Source organism: Neolamprologus multifasciatus, chromosome 20 (genome assembly GCF_963576455.1).
Source record: "Neolamprologus multifasciatus chromosome 20, fNeoMul1.2, whole genome shotgun sequence".
Taxonomy (NCBI): Eukaryota; Metazoa; Chordata; class Actinopteri; order Cichliformes; family Cichlidae; genus Neolamprologus; species Neolamprologus multifasciatus.
In genome coordinates this window covers 15,579,431-15,600,656 of record NC_140458.1, presented here as the reverse complement: position 1 = coordinate 15,600,656, position 21,226 = coordinate 15,579,431, and the positions used below count along the sequence as shown (strand labels likewise).

General features: G+C 39.9%; 2 protein-coding genes across 2 annotated transcripts; both read left to right on the top strand.

The window, feature by feature from the left end:
• Positions 1 to 5,229: 5,229 nt before the first annotated feature.
• rab5if (RAB5 interacting factor) lies at positions 5,230 to 10,139 on the top strand. The gene is made up of 4 exons (XM_085146011.1): positions 5,230 to 5,546; positions 6,199 to 6,302; positions 6,423 to 6,552; positions 8,656 to 10,139. Exons 1-4 carry the CDS (start codon positions 5,439 to 5,441, stop codon positions 8,695 to 8,697), a joined length of 384 nt encoding a protein of 127 aa, XP_085002137.1. The 5' UTR covers positions 5,230 to 5,438; the 3' UTR covers positions 8,698 to 10,139.
• Positions 10,140 to 12,041: 1,902 nt separating this feature from the next.
• dhx35 (DEAH-box helicase 35) lies at positions 12,042 to 19,581 on the top strand. The gene is made up of 21 exons (XM_085146010.1): positions 12,042 to 12,279; positions 12,674 to 12,801; positions 12,914 to 13,006; positions 13,337 to 13,414; positions 13,561 to 13,665; positions 14,065 to 14,126; positions 14,351 to 14,420; positions 14,549 to 14,608; positions 15,138 to 15,250; positions 15,356 to 15,452; positions 15,576 to 15,734; positions 15,986 to 16,196; positions 16,348 to 16,472; positions 16,720 to 16,774; positions 16,938 to 17,128; positions 17,241 to 17,318; positions 17,428 to 17,557; positions 17,693 to 17,774; positions 17,908 to 17,979; positions 18,132 to 18,243; positions 19,109 to 19,581. Exons 1-21 carry the CDS (start codon positions 12,201 to 12,203, stop codon positions 19,145 to 19,147), a joined length of 2,139 nt encoding a protein of 712 aa, XP_085002136.1. The 5' UTR covers positions 12,042 to 12,200; the 3' UTR covers positions 19,148 to 19,581.
• The last annotated feature ends 1,645 nt before the right edge of the window (positions 19,582 to 21,226 follow it).

The window sequence follows — 21,226 nt, the reverse complement described above, 5'->3', positions numbered from 1 at the left end:
CACGTATCCCGTACTGACTTTGACCCCCTACGCCCCCCTTCTCACCCAGCAACACCATCACCCCACCCCACTCCACCCCATCCCATCCTATCTACACAGGTGGGGGTCCGTGTTTGCGGTTTTGAAAGGGTCACAACACCGTTAACCGTGCACGGTAACGGTTACAACACATCACACCTGTCCCCCCTCCCTCCTCCCCCAGGTGGGCTAGCCGCTCTTAAAGAGATAGAGCCAAACGGGTGCATGGCAAAAGGTTAATAAAGACGCACAATAAATATGAATCTGCTGTTAAAGCTCCATTCAAACATATTAAACACCCACTACAGTTAGACGTGTTTTAGTCCACGTGACCTTTTAGCTGTAATTACGCAAATCTCAGTTTACATAGTCTGCAATTTATGGATTTCACTGAGCGGGCAGTTATCTGTGCTGTGAGAGTGTCGAGCTTTGAAGCTGAGTGGACAAATATTTAAATTTGCCGGGTGACCACTCAAATGACAGTTTATTAAGTACAGGTGAGGTAAAAGCTAATTTCTTTTCATCAGGCTACTGTATAGTCTTCCTTTGTTCGCAACAATGACTATAATAATAATGACTTTGACTTTGCCATCAGCTTCGACTTTAATAATAAAGTTTAATAATAATAACTCTTTATAGCTTAAAAAAAAGAGTCAAAATAAACAAAAGTATATGAATAAACAGAAAGGCTAGAAATTAAAGGCTTTGGTGAAGTGATGAGGTGCTGCAAAGCATACTGAAGGCTCTGTTCCCATAGGTTTGGAGGTTGGTGCAAGGGATTGAAAACATTTGTTATATAAAAGGACAGAAATCAGCATATCCTCTACATTGGTGTTACAATTCAACTGCAGCATAAATCACATCCTCAGCTGGCCCAGCACTTGAGGCCGCTTTAAAAGAATTTAGTTTTGCTGCCTGTTGCATTGTAACGGGTATTTTGTTAAACCTGAGAGCTTTCCATGCACGTTGGTGAACTCACATCACAAATCCCTAAAGTGACTAAAGTACAAAGACAACCAAAACCCAGCAAAGTCAGAAATGCTCACAAAATGGACTACGGTGCAAAGCCAGTCAGCAAAAAGCAGCTGCATGGGAGTATCACTTTAAAGACATTCATGTAAACTCATTTGTAGCTGATAAAGCAGATAAAACACATCATATAGTATTCTAGTGTTACTGATTTTCCATTGGGCCCTGTTTGTTATATGTATGTTCAGTTAGCTTCAAATTAAACACAATGACACATCCTCCACATCTTTCTGAATGAGTCATTGCTCGGTGGGTCAACTTAAAAGAGTCAAAGTGAAATTCTCTTAATGGTTTTCAATAGTGCAACAAATAAACTGTAGCTAACAGTAGAGACCCATTAATAATATATTGGAGTCACTAGTCAGACACATTAATCAATTATTTTGCCAAACTGCTTTATTTGCAGTGACTACATTAGTTGTTCAGCTGACATACGTATAGAGGTATGGAGATGTTTAGGAGAGAGGGCAGTGCACTTGTTGACCACATTGTTTAACACAATCTTGGAGTGTGAGAGGATGCCTGAGTGCGTGAGAAGACGTGTGATGAGACAGATTTTCAAGAATAAGGGTGATGTGCAGAGCTGTAATAACTACAGAGCTGATGAGCCACAACATGAAGAAATGGTAAAGAGTTGCTGAAGCTAGGTTAAGAAGGTGATCGGTGAGCAGCAGTATGGTTTCATGCTGAGAAAGAGCTCCACAGGTACAATGCTTGCTTTGAGAGTGCTGGTGGGGAAGTACAGAAAAGGTCAGAAGGAGCTGCACCACCTTTGTGGATGTAGACAAAACATAAGATAGGGTGCTGAGAGACGGGCTGTGGTACTGAATGAGGGAGTCAGAACTGGCTGAGAAATACGTGAGGGTGGTGCAGCACACATATGGGGACAGTGAGACACTGCTATAATGTTCACAGACAACATTGTGATCTGTAGCGAGAGTAAGGAGCAGGTGGAGGAGAGCCTGGAGAGGTGGAGGTATGCTCTGGAAAAAAGAGGAATGAAATTCAAACAAGATAGAATACTTATGCTAATGAGATAAATGTGGGTGTAACAGTAATGATGCAAGAATCAGAGGTAGTGAAAGTGAATGAGTTTAAATACAACCACCCAAACTAATACACAGTGCACAGGAGAGGTGAAGAAGAGAGTGCAGGCAGGATGGAGTGGGTGGAGACAAGACTAGGGGTGATTTGTGACAGAAGATTTGCAGGAAGAGTGAAAGAGAAGGTTTACAGTATGTTAGTGAGACCTGCTTTGGTGTAGGTTTGAAGATAGTGGCACTGACAACAACGCAGGAAGAAGAGATGGTGGCAGAGTTGAAGATGTTATGATTTACACTGGGAGTGAGAAGGGAATGGGGTTGGACATGATGAATATGTCAGAGGGACAGCTCAGGTTGAGCTGTTCAGAGACAAAGTTGGAGAAGGCTTGGACATTTCCTGATTAGAAAGAGTGGATATAGGATGCAGGATTTGGAGTTCCAGGCTAGAAGAAAAGAGTAAGACCACAAAGAAGATTTGTGGGTATTGCCTAAGGACGGTAGAGATAAGGTGAAATGCAGGCAAAAGGAGCAGCCAAAAGAACAAGAAGAAGAATAAACAATTTTACACTGATTAATTGATTATTCGAATAAGTCAGTTTAGGTTAAACAATCACGATTACTGTAGTTATCATGGCCAGTAGCGGTTTTAGATACGGGCGACACGGGCGGTTGCCCGGGGCGGCATCGTGGTGGGGGGCGGCATCATCGGCAAAAAAAGAAAAAAGAAAAAAAAAGAATTGCTGGTACTCATGCTGCCCCGACGTCATGCCAGCGCATACTGGGGATGGCATAGGCACTGAACGGTTTTCTATCGCCCATTTGCTGGGAGTAAGGGCGCCCTCCGTTTGCGAGGTGCGCCTGCTGCTTGCGGCACAGGGAGGAAAGGGCGGGGTGGTGGGGGATTCACTGACCAGCTGGAGCAGCGTCTAATAACCAACTTGCAAAATAAAACAAAATAATAACAAACCAACAAACACGAAAACAGGAGACATTATGATACAGACTTATAATTTGCACCAATGTTTTTCCTGCTCGCTGCTGAAGTCAAAGTAAACTTTATTGTCATCTCCGCTACATATAGTCCAGTATATAGAGAGACGAGACGACGAGGCTCCAGTTACAGCAGTGCAAGTAAACAAACAATAAATATAAGAAGAGTAAGAAAATGGCAGGTCATCCTGAGACAATCAGAATCAGAATACTTTATGATCCCTAAGGAAATTATGTGCGTTACAGTTGCTCCAAGAAGAAATGGTAAAAATAGTAACAGTAACAGACTAAACTCCAAACAATACATTATGTTACAGATTTTAATATGAATTAGTCATTGACAATTGTTGATTTGTCCTGTTCTCATTGTATGACGTATTATGATGGGTGTTTGGTAGCCGTTTGCATACAATGCATACTCTCTCTGTCTTCATATCTGTGTGTGTGTATGTTTCTCTGGTGAAATTCAGTATAGTTCCGACAAAAGTTCTATGTTAATGTACAATCCTCTGTGTGTGTGTGTGGTGGTGGTGGTGGCGTGTGTGTGTGTGTGTGTGTGTGTGTGTGGGGGGGGGGGGCGCCAGAGGGAGTCTTCGCCCAGGGCGCCAAACAGGCTAGGACCGCCACTGATCATGGCATACGTTGGGGTTGCTATGAAATATGACTTGAACTCAATGGGGTGAAGCTCAATCAAAACAAATGAAGCCCTCTGCTGGACAGTGTAGAGAAGTACCTCTATGACTGTCAGAGCAGCCAGTGAGAGAAGTAAGCAAGCATCCATTCATCAATTTGTCAGCTAAAAAACTCATATTACATCAGTTATTACAGTTAAGTCACACATTATTTCTGTGATTTCATTTTTTAATCAAAACATATAAATCTTGCAGCTTGCTTGCGGTAAATGCTATTTTAGGAAATCTCTGCATAGGCTATATATAACTATGGATCCCAAACTTTTTATCTAACGACCATTTTTTATGTATTATTTATATAACAAGCTGGTGCTAGAGAAGAAAAAATTCGGGATTTCACATGAAAAAAAAGACCAAAAACCCCCTCTTGTAATTATTTTGATACCTTGGAGAAGTCCTGACACAGCATGCAGGGAAACACCTTTCTCTGTTTTTATACATGCTCACATTCACTGAAGCGCTTTTGATGTTTTCTCACCACAAGACACGCAGAACACCGTCCTTATTACTATTCCTTAGTTTTGAAATATACTTCAGAGCTGCCACAGTTCTTCAGCAAACAAGAAAAAGCAGCGGTCTCACAGACCAAATGAAAGGTTGGCTTATTGAGATCAACAGATCAGTTGATTAGTCATTAGGTGCAGCTCCATGAGCTAACATGTGCTATTTGTGGAAGTCTCTGATGTGGAGATCTCTGAATAATCATAGGATTAAGGAAAATAACCATGGAACCTTTTTTATGCAGCTTACATAAAAAGACACCTTTTTTGGTCTTTATAGCTGCATGCCAGTAATTTATATACTCTGAATTTTTTGACTTTTTGTAAACATTACAACAGTGATTTTCAAGGAGGCGTATTTGTACGTTTCAGTTTCAAAGATCCATCCACCCATTTTCTTCTGTGTATCTGAAGTATCCTACATAGGGTATTCCAGACATCCTTTTCCTCAGCCACAATTTTCCATTCCTCCTGGTGGCTTCCAAGGCTTTCCCAGGTCAGACGAGGACTATAATCTCTCTGGGGCGATCGTGGCTCAAGAGTTGGCAGTTCATATATATTTTTACTTTGAAAATAAAAATGACTAAACCAAGTCACTAAAACCAGATCTCAAAAACCAAAGGACATAATAAATAAATGGTTGAAAGAATCAGCCCATAATAATAGCTTAAGTTAGTTAATACTTCTTGTTCTCCAACGTCTAATCAGTGAGACTTTTACTTGGATAAACAAAGGGTAATAACAAGATAATTACATATACATTTCTGGATAGCTTATCAATATAGATGGCAGATTTAACTGTAATAGAAATGGATAAGCTTACTAAATATAATAGATGCAGATGTAAGTGTCAGTTTCTGAGTTTCACCATCAGAGGTCGCTGTGGAATTTATAGCGATTCTGAGGAATAGCGGCGCAGAAACGTCGCACTCTCTGATTGGCCGTCGCTGGCTGGGTTCAAACGATATTACGCATGCTCAGACTCCCTTTTACGGTTAGCTTCTGAAACCTGTCAGCTCAGCGAAGCGTAGATTTTCTTAATACCTTCAAATATTTCCTAGCACTTTCTGCCTCCGGTCGGAGAAGAACAGTGAAATCTACCTGTAGGTGTCACCGAGCTTGGAGTGTAACTTTTCCACGTGTGTCGCTGAAAGAAAGCGCAAAGAATGACGAGCATTTCAAAGCGGAAAGAAGAAAGTCATCTAGTGAATGGAGGTGTAAAGCAGTCCACATGGAGCAAAGCCTTCAACAGTAACGCAGTTTGGGAAGAGAAGGTCAGTCAGTTTGTCCTTTTCTGTTATGTTAGTGCTCTTGTTGTTAGTCGCCTCAAAGTTGTGAAAGCGTATAATGTGGCAGCCAGCTGGAGGTATGGCTGCGAAGGATTAATCTGGGCTAGCTGTCAGATCTAAAGGGAGTAGAGTTAATCGTCTTGGTGATTTAGCCCTACTTTCAGATATTGCTCTTGTTTGTGGTTATTCATAACGAATTTCATTGCCTAATAAATATTGTAAGCCTTTCAAAGTCTGGCTGATATATTGGTGACTGACATTTCCCTATAAGAGAATTTATTTATACCACTAAAATGTATTTATTTTAGTGGTATACTCAGTACTGGATGCAGAACATGTAGCTGAGTGTGTCAACATACAGTGCTGTATAGACAAACGTAACCCGAGTAAATACAAAATGCAGGTTTTAAAAGATGAGTTCATTTATTAAAGTGGAAAAAATGACTTATATATTCTCTGAACTGATTAGACAAAAGTTTTTGTTTTTTTTTCCCACAAAATCTGTTACAACTGGCATAAAACTAACAGGGCATTTCTTATAAACATCATACAGACAGTCAAACATGGTGGTGTGATGGTCTTGGGCTGTTTTGCTGTTTTAGGACCTGTTAAATAAAATGTTTGTTTTATTCCACAGGACGAGTTCTTAGATGTGATTTATTGGCTCCGACAAATTATTGCAATTATCCTTGGTGTGATGTGGGGTGTAGCACCACTAAAAGGATTTCTGGGAATAGCCATGTAAGTATTGTGTACAGCTTGTCTAAACCATACATCTTTCACTGACCCTTTACATATCCTGTTGTACCAAAGGAAACACTGAAAAGCTAACATCTTTGTGTGTTTGTGTGCGCTTTTTAGATTCTGCATTATCAATGCTGGCGTCCTGTATGTATACTTCAGCAGCTTTCAGCAGATCGATGAGGAAGAGTATGGGGGCACGTGGGAACTCACCAAAGAAGGCTTCATGACATCTTTTGCCCTGTTTCTGGTGGGTTTAGTAATGTCTTTCAAAATGTATAAACTGTTGAAGTATAACAAAACTTTCAAAATAGGCTATTTTGGTTCCTGGTGTACATGCATGTAAATTCATGTTAGATGTCACATTGGGTTAAGCAAGGGTAGCACATTTGTAGTATGTTGGCAGTTCAAGGATGGCCCATTTACCTCTAGAGAGCTGTGTCAGTGGAGGCAGTGTACAAAGTATGTGGTGCAGGCACTCTGTGGGTTTGTGCTGCTGTTGATCCGTCAGCCAGCCACAGAAATTCATGAAATTCAAACATACAAAGAGCTGAAGTGAAACAGAGTGTTAAAAGCAATGAAAAGCATCCACTGACTGGGCTTTTCGTGCTGTTTTTATTGATCTTTGAAATCTTTTTTGTGTTTCTTCCATTCCCAATGAACGTAACACTAAAATGCAAAACTGTTACAAACAGGATGAAAGATTAAATCTTTAGTGCAGTGGCACTTTGGTGTCGCTGGAATTTGTTGAAATGCATAATTGTAAATAAGTGTTCATCAAGCAATTACACTAACAGTGCCTGTAGTTAATGACTTTATCTTATATGATTAATATGTAGCTTGCAAAGATGAGCAATAAATATTTATTCATTAGTGATAGTGATATGAAAAATATAATAAAAATAATATTTTATTATATTTATTATAATAATAATAATATAATTTAAAAAAACATCATAAATGAACATGTGTGTTTTTATACACGAGGAAGGCGATAGGCTTTTTCCACAGGTCTGTAGGGTGGATTTTTGCTACTACACATAATTATGTTAAATTCTTTTTAGTTTATTGCTTCTCAAACGCAGACGAACGCACAGAGAAGTACTTTTCAATTCTAGACTGCCCCAGGAGAAAGAAAACCACTGTGAGTGAAATGCAGTGAAACTTTAAAAGTTTACAGTTGGTTGATTTTTAGATGAGGACCAGATGTTAAACTGCTACTACCAAAAACACCATCACCTTAAACCTCCATATTCTCCCTTTTTTGTTTCCCCCCTCCCCTCAGTTTTTATTTCATTTACAGATTTTTATGATTCATAAAATTTCAGCTCTTTGTCTAAAGCTTTTTAATTGTTTTCTTCTTATAGTATTTGATATTAATTTTCACCCTACTCTCTGACATGTTAGTTGATCAAATAAAACAAACAAATAAACAAAAAAACCTTCCAAATGCCAAGGAAGAAAATCCAGAGAAACATGTGCTCCTTAATAGGAATGTTTTTTTTTCTCTAAATGCATTGTGAGATGTAGTTAAGGTGGTTTTGTAGATGTTTTTCTGTTTTTGAAGAGCAAAAACCACAAACAAACCTCATTGAACCTTTTTAGATTAAATATCTGGCACTGTGGCTCTGAGTAAAGACACTCAGGAGTGTAGCTTGATGTTGATGGTTGTTTGAATTCTCTAAAATATTTGCATGTCCGACATCTGACAGCAGATTCATACGTGTGTAGAAACCACAGTTTTGCAGGCAGGGCAATGATGTGCTATTTATAGTTACTCATATGCCAAGCACATGATATTCTTTCAAATGGTCCAAATCAGGTGACTGCATCACAAATATAATAAAGCTTCAATATGGAAACAAAGATTCTCATCCAACTTCATTGTGATATTCCCCCAGGGATGCAGTAAATCCGACCGTGTTTACAAAGAGCAAGTTTCTGTTAAAATTCAATCCAAATTTGTGATGGTTATGTTTTAATTCAGTGTATTAAGCCCCACAGCCCAGCAGGAAGTTTGTTTTGGAAAAGAAGAGAGAATATGTGCTGAGAAACTTGCTGAGACCCCCTATGAGCAAGCACTTTGGCACTTTGTTGCCAAAGTGCTTGCTCATAGGGGGTCATGTGATTGTTGGGTTTTTCTCTGTATTGTAGGGTCTACCTTACAACATAAATACATGTTCTTGTGAAAGATGAATATGATACAGCGGGAAGGTACCAAAAGTTCTGTATTACATCAGTGTTTTTAAGGCTATCTGATGGTTTTCTTCAGCTCAGTTTGAAATTTGTCAGGTCTGAGGCCCACACTTTGATTGTCAATGTAATCACATCTTTTTCTCTCTCTGTTGATCAGGTGGTGTGGATAATCTTTTACACAGCTCTACATTTTGACTGAGGAGGAATCTGTAAGACACTAAAAACATTGAACATTTCTGCTAAAGTAAATTGTCAAGATACAAGAACTCAGTGGTATGGGATTATCAGTGCTACTACATAAAGTATGACTTCTCAGTGTGCAGTGCATCATGGGAATTGTCTTTGGAAGATCCAGGAAGAACACAGCAATGAAAATGTTCAAATACTGTCTTTTTTTTTTTTTTTTTTTTTTCTTTTTTTTTTTTGTCTTTTGAGAGTTTCTATTGAATGCATATTTGATTCATTAATTTCCTTCAACACTTGTCTGTTAAAACACTAAAGGCACAGGAAACCATTTGGTTGAATCTGTATCAATTTTTGTAAACAGTAGCTTGATGAGTGACATGAACATCGATTTCGGAGTGAAGCGGGAACGAATAGTGAGCACGGTCACTGTTCTCGCGGGTTATTGCTCACGGGCTGGCCAGTCAGGTGACAGGTGCAGGACAGTAAAAACAGCGTGTCATCATTTAGTCGAGAGGGTTTAATCAGTCCACGGTTGAATGTTAAATGTCTCCTTTTATTTCAGGGACAAAGATCCACCATACCGGATGAACAGAAGTACTAGTAAAAGATTCAATCTGTGGCTTCACTGTTAATCCCCCAATCTACCTTATGTATATTTGTCTCTTTCTTTTTTTTTTTCTTTTTTTTTTTAAGATTTTAGCTGCCTTAAAGTACAGCATATTACAGCTTACTGTTATGGTTACCAGCTACAGTATATGTATATCTGTATTTTGAAGGCTGGAGTTATGTTTTCTTGTGAAATAGAACTCCACCCCCCCCCCCCCCCCTCAAGTGGATATAAACCTTCAATTTCTTATTATTTCTAAAGATCTGCTGTCAAATTTAACGAATGTGAAAATTGTAGCTGGAGTCTAACTTTTAATATTGAAATAAATGCTGGTTGTAAGAGCGTGTATTGGCTAATATCCTATCTCAGTGTCACTAGTGTCAATGTGCTGCAGGAACAGATAACTATCAAATTTATCTCTCCATACATGTTCCTCAGTGGAAAAAGTGAGGAAACTTGCATGTTGTGGTCATATGCAATTCACAGATTTAAGTCAAACCCGATTTGTTAGAATTATTTAAATTTAATGTCTTTCTCATATGTAGCTTCCAGATCAAAGTCTTAGTTCTTGTGTTGAAATTAATTTAAACTTGTCTGTAAAATGTCTGCATTGTCCCCTTTCTTAAATCCAGCTTGTATTATGCAGATTTATTTGTATTTATGCCTTGTTTGATTAAACATTTTTCAGTATTTTATCATGAAGAACTTAAAAAAAAAGCAGTTCATGCAAAGTTAATGCAATGGTACTGTTATATTAGATATGCAGCTGGTGTTTGAAAGGTTTGTATTTTCTGATCAAAATTTTCGGAATCATTAAACATGGGCTTTATTTGGCCTCCATTTTCAAAGAGGTGGTCTCTTGTTTATTGAATCTAAATTTAAAAAGTGATTGAATGAAAACAAACTGTCATTGGAAGAATATTTGTGAGTGTTTACTGTGACTGTTTTGTATGTAAATTTGCGAGTGGTAATGGCCACGAATCTTTAGTTCCCTGCGGTGTCTGCAGGAGGTTGAACAGCAGGTAGGCAGGGTGAGAGCAGTCTTTTACAATGTTTGGGCTCTGTAAAGGTATCGTGTGTTTAATGTTAAAGAGGCCACCAGTGATTTTTAAAATGTTTTTTATTTTATTTATTTATTTTTTTTGGGCCGGTCTGGGGATGACCTTCTGTAGAGCTACTGAGCAGTCAGCATTGCACACTGTGAGGCAGCATGTTAACACACAGTCTATTGTGGAATGGTAAAAGGTCACCAGCAGCTTTTCCTTGATAATTCCCAGGCAGTGCAAATGTTGCCATGCCACGGTATTGATGGCTCAGGAGAGATTGTCATGTTGCTTCCCAGGAAGCCACATGAAAGATGAATGCTGTGGACCGTTTCCACACTGTCTAAACTTGGTACCGTTTAAGACCAAGATCTCATCTTCTGGACTCATCTCCCCCTCTGTGGGGATGTGATGGAACAGGGAAATTCATATCATGGAGGTGCAAGAATATTATAGCTATTTAAAATAAACTTTAAAAAAAATTAGATGTAAAAATAAATACAAGACTTTTGAAAACAAAGCATTTTGTGTACTGATTTTCCTCAATCTTGCCCTACAATATACTTTCTTTCAAAAGTATTTTTATTAGACAATTCCCAGCAGGTCCCTGAGGTCATGTGACCAGGGCTTGCTTGCTGTCCAACACACGAGGCTGAAAACAAAAGGCGACAAAGCTTTTGGAACTGTGGCCCCCAGATTGTGGAACTCTCACCCTTTGAGAGATCTGTGGACTCAATGGTCGCTTTTAAAAAACAGCTAAAAACCCATCTTTTTAAACTTGCTTTTGGTTGATTTTTATTTTTAGGTTTTAGCTTCTGTGAAGCACTTTGTGATTTTTATCTTGAAAGGTGCTATATAAATACAATTTTACTTACTTACTTTCTTACAAAGGTTTCAGTGCAACATATTATACAAAGTACCTCACAATTTTCACTGTCTGGTTGCCCTACAATATACATCGCATACATCAGGGGTGGGGGAACCCCAGGCCTAAAGGGACGGTTTCCTGTAGGTTTTAGATGTCCTTGATCCAACACAGCTGATTTAAATGGCTAAGTTCTCGAGAGTCCTGGTAATGAACTAATCACTTGATTCAGGCATGTTGACCTAGGGTGATGTGTAAAACCTGCAGGACAACGGCCCTTGAGGCCTTGAGTTCCCCACCCCGGACATACATTAATAAATAAAAAGACTAGAACTAACACTGAAACTAATAAAAACTAAACTAAAGCTAAACATTTTCAAAAAGTAAACTGAACAACTGAGCTTTATATCACACGCCCTACGATGTCACAATGATGCCATAAAGTTTCACAAAATCACGCTGCATGAATTCTGTGTTAACATGCTGCCTGCATCATCAGTTCTGCTCCAATCATATGGCTAGGAAAAAACTTTAGTTTCTATTGGATCATCTCCGAACTTTAAAAAAATTAATTGGGTGACTTGAGCACTTTCTTTGTTTGAGCTTTTAAAAGATTAATATCTCAATACAATATTATATATATTATATATTATACAATATATGACTTCACAATGACACAAAGTGACACTAGATTTCCAAGATAACAATGGTGGCATCAGCATAAAAGAAAGTTTTTAAACAAGCCTTCAAGTTTAGGGGGTTTATCTTGTTGAACCCGTGCCATGAAGGCGGTTCAGAAGCCAAAAGGGCTCCAAACTGGTGCTACCAAGATGTGCCTAATAAAATGTCTAGTGTGCGTATATATTTAACTGTAGTATTTATGACGTATGTAATTAACAGCTTGAAAAGTCAACGTAAACTTACCCTTGCACCTGTTTTTGAACGAGCTGACATCGTTCATAAAAACGAAGGAAACAGAGCTTGTGACGTCATCCCCCGCTATGCAAAGGGTGGGGGGGATATGTGACGTAGAAGCCAAGATGGCGGCTCCCCTCTCCACGATGAAATTTTGGAAGCCGGGTAAGTAGGAATAAAAGCGGATAGATTAGCTTGTTGGTGGTTTGTTCGGGTTTGTATTTGTTAGCGTGAGCTGCTAACGTCGACCAGCGAGTCTCGGTGCGGCTGTAGCGGCGTTCACGGCAGCTGCGTGATTTCTGCAGCCGGCGCAGATCAGCTCGGTTTAACTGCGCGGAATCAAACTATAACCTGCCAGAAGAAAACAGACACACGCACTGTGGAGCAGGGTACAATAACACACACGATGGAGTTTCTGTGCGCTGAAACCTTTCTTTTATCGCTCTGCCATGACATGTTCATTGCACCACATCAAATCCTCCTAAATCCCTTTTTCCTCAGCCTGCCTGCGTTTAAATAAAATATCTTATCTCCTCCTTCACCATCTGCTCTGCTTCAGGCTCTGAGGCACCGGGGATCTCAGAGGAGCGGGAGCTGAACTCAGAGATCACCGGCTCCCCCATCATCTTCAACCCCCACACCGCACTCTCCATAGAGAAGCAGCGACAGAAACTCCCCGTTTTTAAGGTTTTTAAACCGCTCTTGCACCTGCTCTAATGTTTACAGGGTTATTTTGTGATCCCCTGTGCTTGTTGTTTAATTGTTCATTAAGTGCTTCTCGTTACTGCTGCCCCTCCAGCACAGAAACAACATCTTGTACTTGGTTGAGAGCTTCCAGACTGTAATCATAGTCGGTGAGACTGGATGTGGGAAGACAACACAGATACCTCAGGTTAGTGTGATTTACTCCATGCAACATTTATGGCATAAAAAATGAATGAAAAAGAACAGTTTTCTTGCATTTATGATAGCAGTCAAGAAAAAATAGGGGGGGGGGGGGTACCTTCAAAGTCATGCCGCAGTGACTCACACCTTTTCATGTGGATTAACTCCCACAGCGGTTTAACATGACCTTGTTTTTTGGTGCTTAGTAGCCTCTTTTGAAAGCAAGTGTTTGGACCACATCAGCTAGAATGTAATTTATGCACAGTCCACTTTTCATGCTTTGTACTTCCCTCCTTTTTTGGATCTACCTTCTCTTTTTTCATGTGATTTTCGTCAGTACCTGCTGGAGGCTGGCTGGGCAGCGGAGGGGAAGGTGATTGGAGTGACACAGCCTCGACGTGTGGCTGCTATCTCTGTAAGAACCCCACTGATCTCCTCTTGTTGCGCGGCTCCTTCACTGTTTGCCAATGTCATTCCCTTCACAGCAGTTCAGCTCACACCGAAGGTCACACACATTCCTTAAACTCTGTATTTTCGCCCCTCTTTGTTTCCTGCTGATAGGTAGCTAACCGTGTGGCAGAGGAGAGAGGGGCCCTGCTGGGCCATGAGGTGGGCTACACTATTAGATTCGATGACTGTTCTGATCCCCACGCTACGAGGATCAAGGTATTTGCTTGTCAGACGTGTTTGTGGCCTTAGTGATAAGCGTTTTAAATGTGTGGTTGTAGGAAAGCCCAGTTCTGTTTGTGTGTGTGTGTGTGTGTGTGTGTGTGTGTGGGGGGGGGGGGGGTTAGAGGTTTTTTGAGAAAACCAACTTGGACTTATCATCAATATTTTAAGAGGCTAATTGGGGATCAGCCTCAGCAATACTGATATTTGAGGGGCAGTCCTAACACTAATATGTCATTATTTGGGGAAAAATATCTCATAATCTAAAGATAAGAAACCTTGTTTTCAAGAAAGTGTGTGGCTATGATTACTGGATCTTTGTAACCCATTGGCAGAAATTTCATTGAATCTCTCTGTAAATGTCCTTCAGTGCTTAACTGCACCTGTGTGCTTCAGTTTCTAACAGATGGCATGCTGGTGCGAGAGATGATGTCTGATCCTCTTCTGAAAAAGTACAGGTACATGACTGCAATAGAGCCATTAAGCAGTCCCTTTACGTTACTAGGGAGGCCGCATGTACAAAACCAGGACACAGAGCTGTCATGATGCTGGCTTGTGATCTTCACACTGAGATATCTGCTAAAAAGCCTAACTCTTACATGTAAAGTTGTTTTTGTTATAAAATGTTAATTAATGTTTACTTTTTTGCAACTAATGTTCTTCATTGTACCCTCACCCAAAGTGTGTTGATGCTAGACGAGGCGCATGAGAGGACCCTCTATACAGACATAGCGATTGGTCTGCTAAAGAAGGTAATGCCCGCTGAAACGAATCTAAATTTACGTTAATGTCACTCATGAATTTACAGCTGTTTAAGTAGGAGAGAAAGTTGTGGCTCATTCCTCTGACTTTCATCCGTTTCTCTCCGATTTTTCGGCAGATTCAGAAGAAGCGACGAGACCTGAGGCTGATTGTGGCCTCTGCCACTCTTGATGCCAAGGTGACTGAATCATTAAGATGAGCAGATATGCTTGATTAGACAGAAAAGATAAACAAAAGACCAACAGAGGGAAAGCTGATGTCAGGTCAGATCACGTTGTACTGACATCTGCGATACCCTGATGATAGAAAGACACAATCAGGCCACGATTGTGCTAAGCATTACCCGAGTCAGCTGAAATGTCATATCAGATGTGTTCTGTACGTTCAGTTTAAAAAGGCTTTTATCTACACGTGCCATGTTTTTCAGCTAAACGCCGCTGGAAGTTGTGAACTTTCTCAAATGTCAGAGTGAGGGCAACAACTGTTTCTTTGGTTTGGTTAAAGTGAATTACACATTAAATTCAGTTTTAAATGTTTAATGTGTTAAATCTTTGCCAAGCCTGCCAGCTGTGGAAGCAGTGTTGTTGGCTTCTTTAATGTTAATGCAATTATAATGCCTCAATTCAAACGTGAAACAGTTCAACTAGTGGTTAAAAATGCTTTATTAATGTCCATTTTATTAATTGAAATATGAACATTATGTGAAGAAATTCCATGACTTCTTCAACCTGAATGAGTCCGGCGATCCGAGCAAAGACACCTGTGGAATTCTGACAGTAGAGGGACGCTCTTACCCGGTGGATATCTTCTACACCGTCAGGTAGGCAACACACAGAATCCAAACTGAGCAAATAGTCTGTTATTTTTGCATATTCCTTTTTGTTGTTGTTGTTTTTTTCCTGAGGTATGTTTGGTTTGCTTTCAGTCCTGTCCCAGATTATGTGAAAGCTACGGTGGAGACTGTGCTCAAGATTCACGAGACTGAGGATGATGGAGATGTCCTGGCTTTTCTCACTGGGCAGGTTAGGATCCATATAATTTACTGACCTAGTTTTTATTCGACATCAGTCTGAAAACAGTAAGAACCAAATCATCCCATATACCAGGTTTCTTAATGGTTTCGATTGTTTTCTTTTCCACCTTAGGAGGAGGTGGAGAAGGTGGTGTCCCTGCTGCAGGATCAGGCCAGGACTCTGTCACGGTACGGCATGAAGAAGCACCTGAGAATTTTGCCCATGTATTCTGGTCTTCCTTACGCCGATCAGATGAAGGTCTTTGAGCGGGTGCCCTCTTCTGTTCGCAAGGTAAAAATCTTGTTTTTGTGTGTTTATATGGACAATCCAAGATGCAAGTCAAGCCAAAAATGTAGCCGGATAATCATATCAACATTTTTAGTTAATGGATGAAATAACTGCCATTTTTGGCATATATTAACAATCTTTTACTGTTATGATGAATTTCTTGTAATGATAGAAATGGTCCAGACTGGTGACATATGAGCCAGCACAAGCAAATAAACCTTTATTAACACAATATCATTTCATTTTTCTTCCAGGTTGTGGTGGCCACTAATATAGCTGAGACCTCCATCACTATAAATGGAATTGTATTTGTCATTGACTGTGCGTTTGTGAAGCTGCGAGCCTATAATCCTCGCACTGCCATTGAATCGCTGGTGGTCACACCCATCTCCAAGGCTTCAGCCAGTCAGAGGGCGGGGAGAGCTGGACGCAACCGACCTGGGAAATGCTTTCGACTGTACACGGGTATGTGTGAACCTCCAGCCATATGATACATGCAATGAACATATTTTTATTTACATTTTTGTTCATTATAACTCGCTTTCCCTGTCTTTTCTTTTCTGCATGTCTCCCTGTCCTCTCCCTGTCCACTTTGTCGCTGCTGTTCCTTTGTCAGAGGAGGACTTTGAGAAACTGCCGGCTTCCACTGTGCCAGAGATGCAGCGCTCCAATTTGGCCCCTGTCATCCTGCAGCTCAAAGCGTTGGGCATTGACAATGTGCTGCGGTTCAGCTTTCTCTCTGTGAGTGGCTCGCTTTGCATCCTCAGAGTAGCTGTGATGTGTTCACCCACTGTGAAAGGAATCGTAGTTTATATTTTTATTAGAAAGAGAAATGTGCCAAAAATGTGCATAGCAACTATAAAATGAATGCAGTTTGTGTTTTTAAAGATGTCATTGCCTCCTAAGAGTGCTAATTACCACTCCATTGTGTCTTTTAGAGTAAATATTGTGCTTAAAATTGCCTTTATTTTTTATTATGATTTATTAGCCTCCTCCAGCTCAGACTATGGTTCAGGCACTGGAGCTTCTCTACGCTCTGGGAGGTAAGAAACAAGGTCCTTAAAAATTATGTGAAATAGTGGAAAAGCAAAGTTTGTCCTTCAACTATAGGACTAGCTTTCAAAATCCTGCACTCACAAGCTTCTTCGAGGTAAAATGTCCTCGTGCAAAATGCAGACTCGTCGCTAATTTTGTTTCTCTTGGCAGGTTTGGATCATTACGGCCGTTTGACTGATCCCATGGGTGTGCGGATGGCAGAGTTTCCCCTCAGCCCCATGTTTGCTAAGATGCTCCTAGAGTCGGGAAACTTTGGGTGCTCCAAAGAGATTGTTACCATAGCAGCAATGATGCAGATTCAGAATATATTTGTCGTGCCACCCAATCAGAAGAAAGCTGCTGTAAGTGGAAACCGGCCCTCAGACGGAGCATGTTGTATTTTTAGCAGAAATGCTAAGTCAGCAAAACAATTATCCTATTTATTTATTTATTTTTTGCTATCTCTGCCTGCAGGCCCGCGAGCACAGGAAGTTTGCAGTTGCAGAAGGAGACCACCTCACCATGCTGAATGTGTATGAAGCATTCATTAAGGTATAGTTGTGAGCGCACGTATGCACATTCCTCAGACTGTGACCACGAACTTTGCCAAAGCCTGGAGTAAAGTCAACTCTGACCTTGTGTTTTTACTTCTTTCCGGCAGCACCAGAAGAGCTCCCAGTGGTGTCAGGAGCATTTTCTTAACTACAAGGGTCTGCTGCGAGCTGTGACTGTACGAGAGCAGCTCCGGCGCCTCATGAATAAGTTTAAAGTGCCGCGAACTTCCAGTGAAGGTATGCGTTTTCTTTCTGGGCTTGTACCAGCCGAGTACACGCATTCAGTCCAAGACACATTCTGACTTGTTAGGCACGAAGTCTCCTGTTTTTAAGCTGTTTCACTTTAATCTTCTTGATGTGTGTCTCGCACAGGTGATCCAGATGTGATCTTGAAGTGCATTGTCTCTGGATTTTTTGCTAATGCAGCTCGCATTCACCATTCTGGTTCCTACCGGTAAGGACAAACGTCTGTCACTTTATTAGATGTCTCAGTTTTCCCACCAGAGGGGTTTTAACAGTTTTCATGTTTTGTTTTGTTTTTTACAAAAACCACTTAGTGCACTCCGTCATTCTTTTTCCTTTGCCAGGACTTTACGAGATGATCGTGAGCTTCACATCCACCCAAACTCTGTGCTGTACGGAGAGAAACCTCCAAAGTGGTCAGTGTTCATTCTTTGAGCTGCTGAAGTGTCAGTAATGATCTTAAGGCTTTGCAGAGAACTGAAATGCCTAACTGTTTCCAAAGGCATCTTTTATTTGGACGTGTTTGAGAGAAACATGCTGTAAACATTTCTGTGTTGTATTCTTTCAGGGTTGTCTTTAATGAAGTGGTGCAGACATCAAAATACTACATGCGTGACGTGACTGCTGTTGAGTCCTCTTGGCTGGTTGAGTTGGCCCCTCACTTTTACAAGCAAGCCAAGGTATGTCAAACAATTAAAGCTGACTTACTCCATCTTATTATTTGTTATTAATCTCAAATATATATTGTGCAATAATTGTTGTGTTTTGTTTTCAATCTCAGTTCCAAAAGAGTTGTGATGCTGTGTAAAAATGTAAATAAAAATGATGCGCAAATCTCGCAAACCCATATTTTATTCACAATAGAACATAGGAAGTATCAAATGTTTAAACAGTGGCTCATTTTGAATTTGTTGGCAGTAACGTGTCTCAAAAAAACTGGGATGGGGTAACAAAAAGCTGGAAAAGTAAGGGGGTATTGAAAAGAAATGGCTGGTGGAATATTTTGCAACTAATTAAGTGAACTGAGACTGTGCCTACAGATTGTAGAGTTTCAGAATAATGGTCTTCAACATAAAATTGCAAATAATTTGATTCATCATCATCCATAGTACAAACGATTCTGTAGAACACAACTGTTAATCTTGACGTAGCATTTTCAGTGGGAGAAACATTTAGTCTCTCATCTAAGTGACTTCTATTCAATTTAGTTCTATTCAATTTTATTTGTACAGCGCCAAATCACAACATGTGGGCTCTTTCTAACTTTTCTCAGACATGTTGGTGCTATGACATTCAAAACAACCCTTTTTTTTTCTTAAGAAAAAAACTTTTTTTTTTCATTTCTACGTTCCATCTGATTTGAAGAAAGATGTGAAAATCACTGCATTTTGTTTTTATTTACATTTTACATAGTTTAACAACTTATTTGGAATTTGGGGTTGTATGGAGACAGTCTGTGAACATGTTCACAGCTTCTGTATTTTTTTTGTTTTTTATTATTATTATTATTATTATTATTATTATTATTATTATTGTGTCTTTTAGCATGGCTCGCTGGCCAGCAAGAGATCCAGGGTCCTCTAAATCTCCTCATCACTTCACCACGATAAAAGAGGAAGAATAATTTACCACTGTGCCCCTTCTCCATTTCACTGTATATAAAGATGTAATATATATATGTATATTTATTGTCCACCTGCACAACCCCATCTACACTATGTGGCCATGCTACACTGGGATTAAGCGGTATAATTTAAATGTTGATGTAAACATTTCGAACTTGCTCCATCTGAGTGTGTCTCAGTTTTGGCTGTGCTGTAGTGTATATTCAGTCTATGAGAGTAAATGCTAATGAATGTGAAATGAGTCTAGGCTGTGCCTGACCCAGTGTCCATTCTGGGACGGTCATGTAGTTCATTCATATATGTGTGTATATATAATCATAGCAGGCTCAGGTCCAGGGAAGGGCTTCGGTGCCACAGGCCTGTCCACACCTGGTCCCAGGCTGCATTTTTTTTTTTTTTTAAGTGCTATATTTTGTTTCCTGTTTCCGATGGATGATAGAAGACCCTGGTCTGTGAGGACGCGCCATTTAAGAGCATGTTTTTGTTTGTTTGTAGTTATTTTGCTTTCCCCATAAACTGGGTGCCTTTTATGTTTAAATTAGTTTACTTAACCTCAGATTTAATTTTGATGTCTTATAAATTTCTTTTCCTTCATACAGAATGTAGTGGTATATATTTTTCAACACATCTACAGCATACCAAAACTCATGGTTTTGTTCAGTCAACCTGAGATCCTCCAATAATGATACTGTGAAGGGATAGCATTACTTTTGGATCCTCGTTTTACACTCTTACCGCTCGACTACAGTATAGCTCAGACATAGTGGCCTTGTCACCACTTTGTGCCAGTTTATTTTGACAGTGTGTTTTGCATTTCATTTTGAAATGTAATTGTAGATGTAAGGGGGAAAAATTACACCCAAACATTGTAAACAAAAAGCTGTGAAACTAAAACAAATGAAGTGCCATTTGTTCCTGTGATGACGTAAAGTGCATCCAAAGCCTCAAAAGACACTGTAGCAAACATCTGACTACTTCTTATGGTTTCATAGTTTTAACAAGTCCGTTTGTTTGTTTTTGTGTCCATCAGTATTGTCTAAGCAGCTGTTTAGTAAAAGGGTTTTTACATTCCACATGTATGGAATCACGAGTTTGTGTTTTTGTTTTCCTTCAGAGGTGTTTGGCCCTGAAAGCTTCAGTGAGCTGTATAATAAAGGTTTTGATATTATACTCTGCTGGGATCAAACCAGTACAGTTACTCCTGCCACCAAATTTTACATCTGCATGCCTGTTTTTTCTTTTTCTTTTTTAGGTTATAACTGTAGATGCAAACAAAAGAAAACACCAAACAGTAGGTAGGCAAACAAATTCAAATTAGATGACTACGATTAAAAGTATCTCTGCATGCTAAGTTGTGCTCTGATGTAGACCTGTACATTTAAGATCACCTCGTAGACTTGTTGCAGATGAAAATATTCGAGGTGACTTGTTCTCTCTCATTTTGTGCAGACACTGAGTATGTATGCAGCCAAAGCAGTAATCTGTAGACCCGTGTAACTGCTTACCTCTGAGATACAACCTGCCACCTGCCATGTCTTCCTCCCATCATCAAATAAAGCCTTACTGTCATACACTTAAGTGCTGAGTGTCATTTGCTGTGCTCACTTAACTCTTTAAAGCCAAGTGCATTATATTTGATATATAATTTTTTTTGAGACTTTTACATCATCAGCTTATTGGGTTTTTTTTTTTTTGTCCCTTCCCGAAAAAACAAAATAAATCTATAAATCTAAAATAAATTAATTCTTGCAGTACATGTGTCCGCCGGGGGGTGTCACCATTGCACCGCAAACAGTGCCGCTGAGGCACAATTATTCAGAAGCTCATCAGTAAGTGCAGAGGCATTTATCAGTGTCTGTATGTATATTTGTTCCGCTTGTGGTAAGTGCGTGTGCTGTAAGTGGCTGCTTTTGCTGTGACAACTTGCTTTGTGGATCATTTGGAGATGCGGTCTGATGAGCGCCTGGGCCCTAGCTGCAGTAATCTGTGTACACAGTCGGAAAAGTAGACACTGCATGAGTATATTTAAGCGCATTTG

Bases quoted from the DNA above. Each gene is read 5' to 3' on its own strand.
- rab5if (XM_085146011.1), top strand. From the start codon at position 5,439: ATGACGAGCATTTCAAAGCGGAAAGAAGAAAGTCATCTAGTGAATGGA. The intron at 5,547-6,198 runs GTCAGTCAGTTT...TTTATTCCACAG, and splicing joins ACGCAGTTTGGGAAGAGAAG to GACGAGTTCTTAGATGTGAT. The intron at 6,303-6,422 runs GTAAGTATTGTG...TGCGCTTTTTAG, and splicing joins GGATTTCTGGGAATAGCCAT to ATTCTGCATTATCAATGCTG.
- dhx35 (XM_085146010.1), top strand. From the start codon at position 12,201: ATGCAAAGGGTGGGGGGGATATGTGACGTAGAAGCCAAGATGGCGGCT. The intron at 13,007-13,336 runs GTTAGTGTGATT...GATTTTCGTCAG, and splicing joins AGACAACACAGATACCTCAG to TACCTGCTGGAGGCTGGCTG. The intron at 15,251-15,355 runs GTAGGCAACACA...GTTTGCTTTCAG, and splicing joins GATATCTTCTACACCGTCAG to TCCTGTCCCAGATTATGTGA.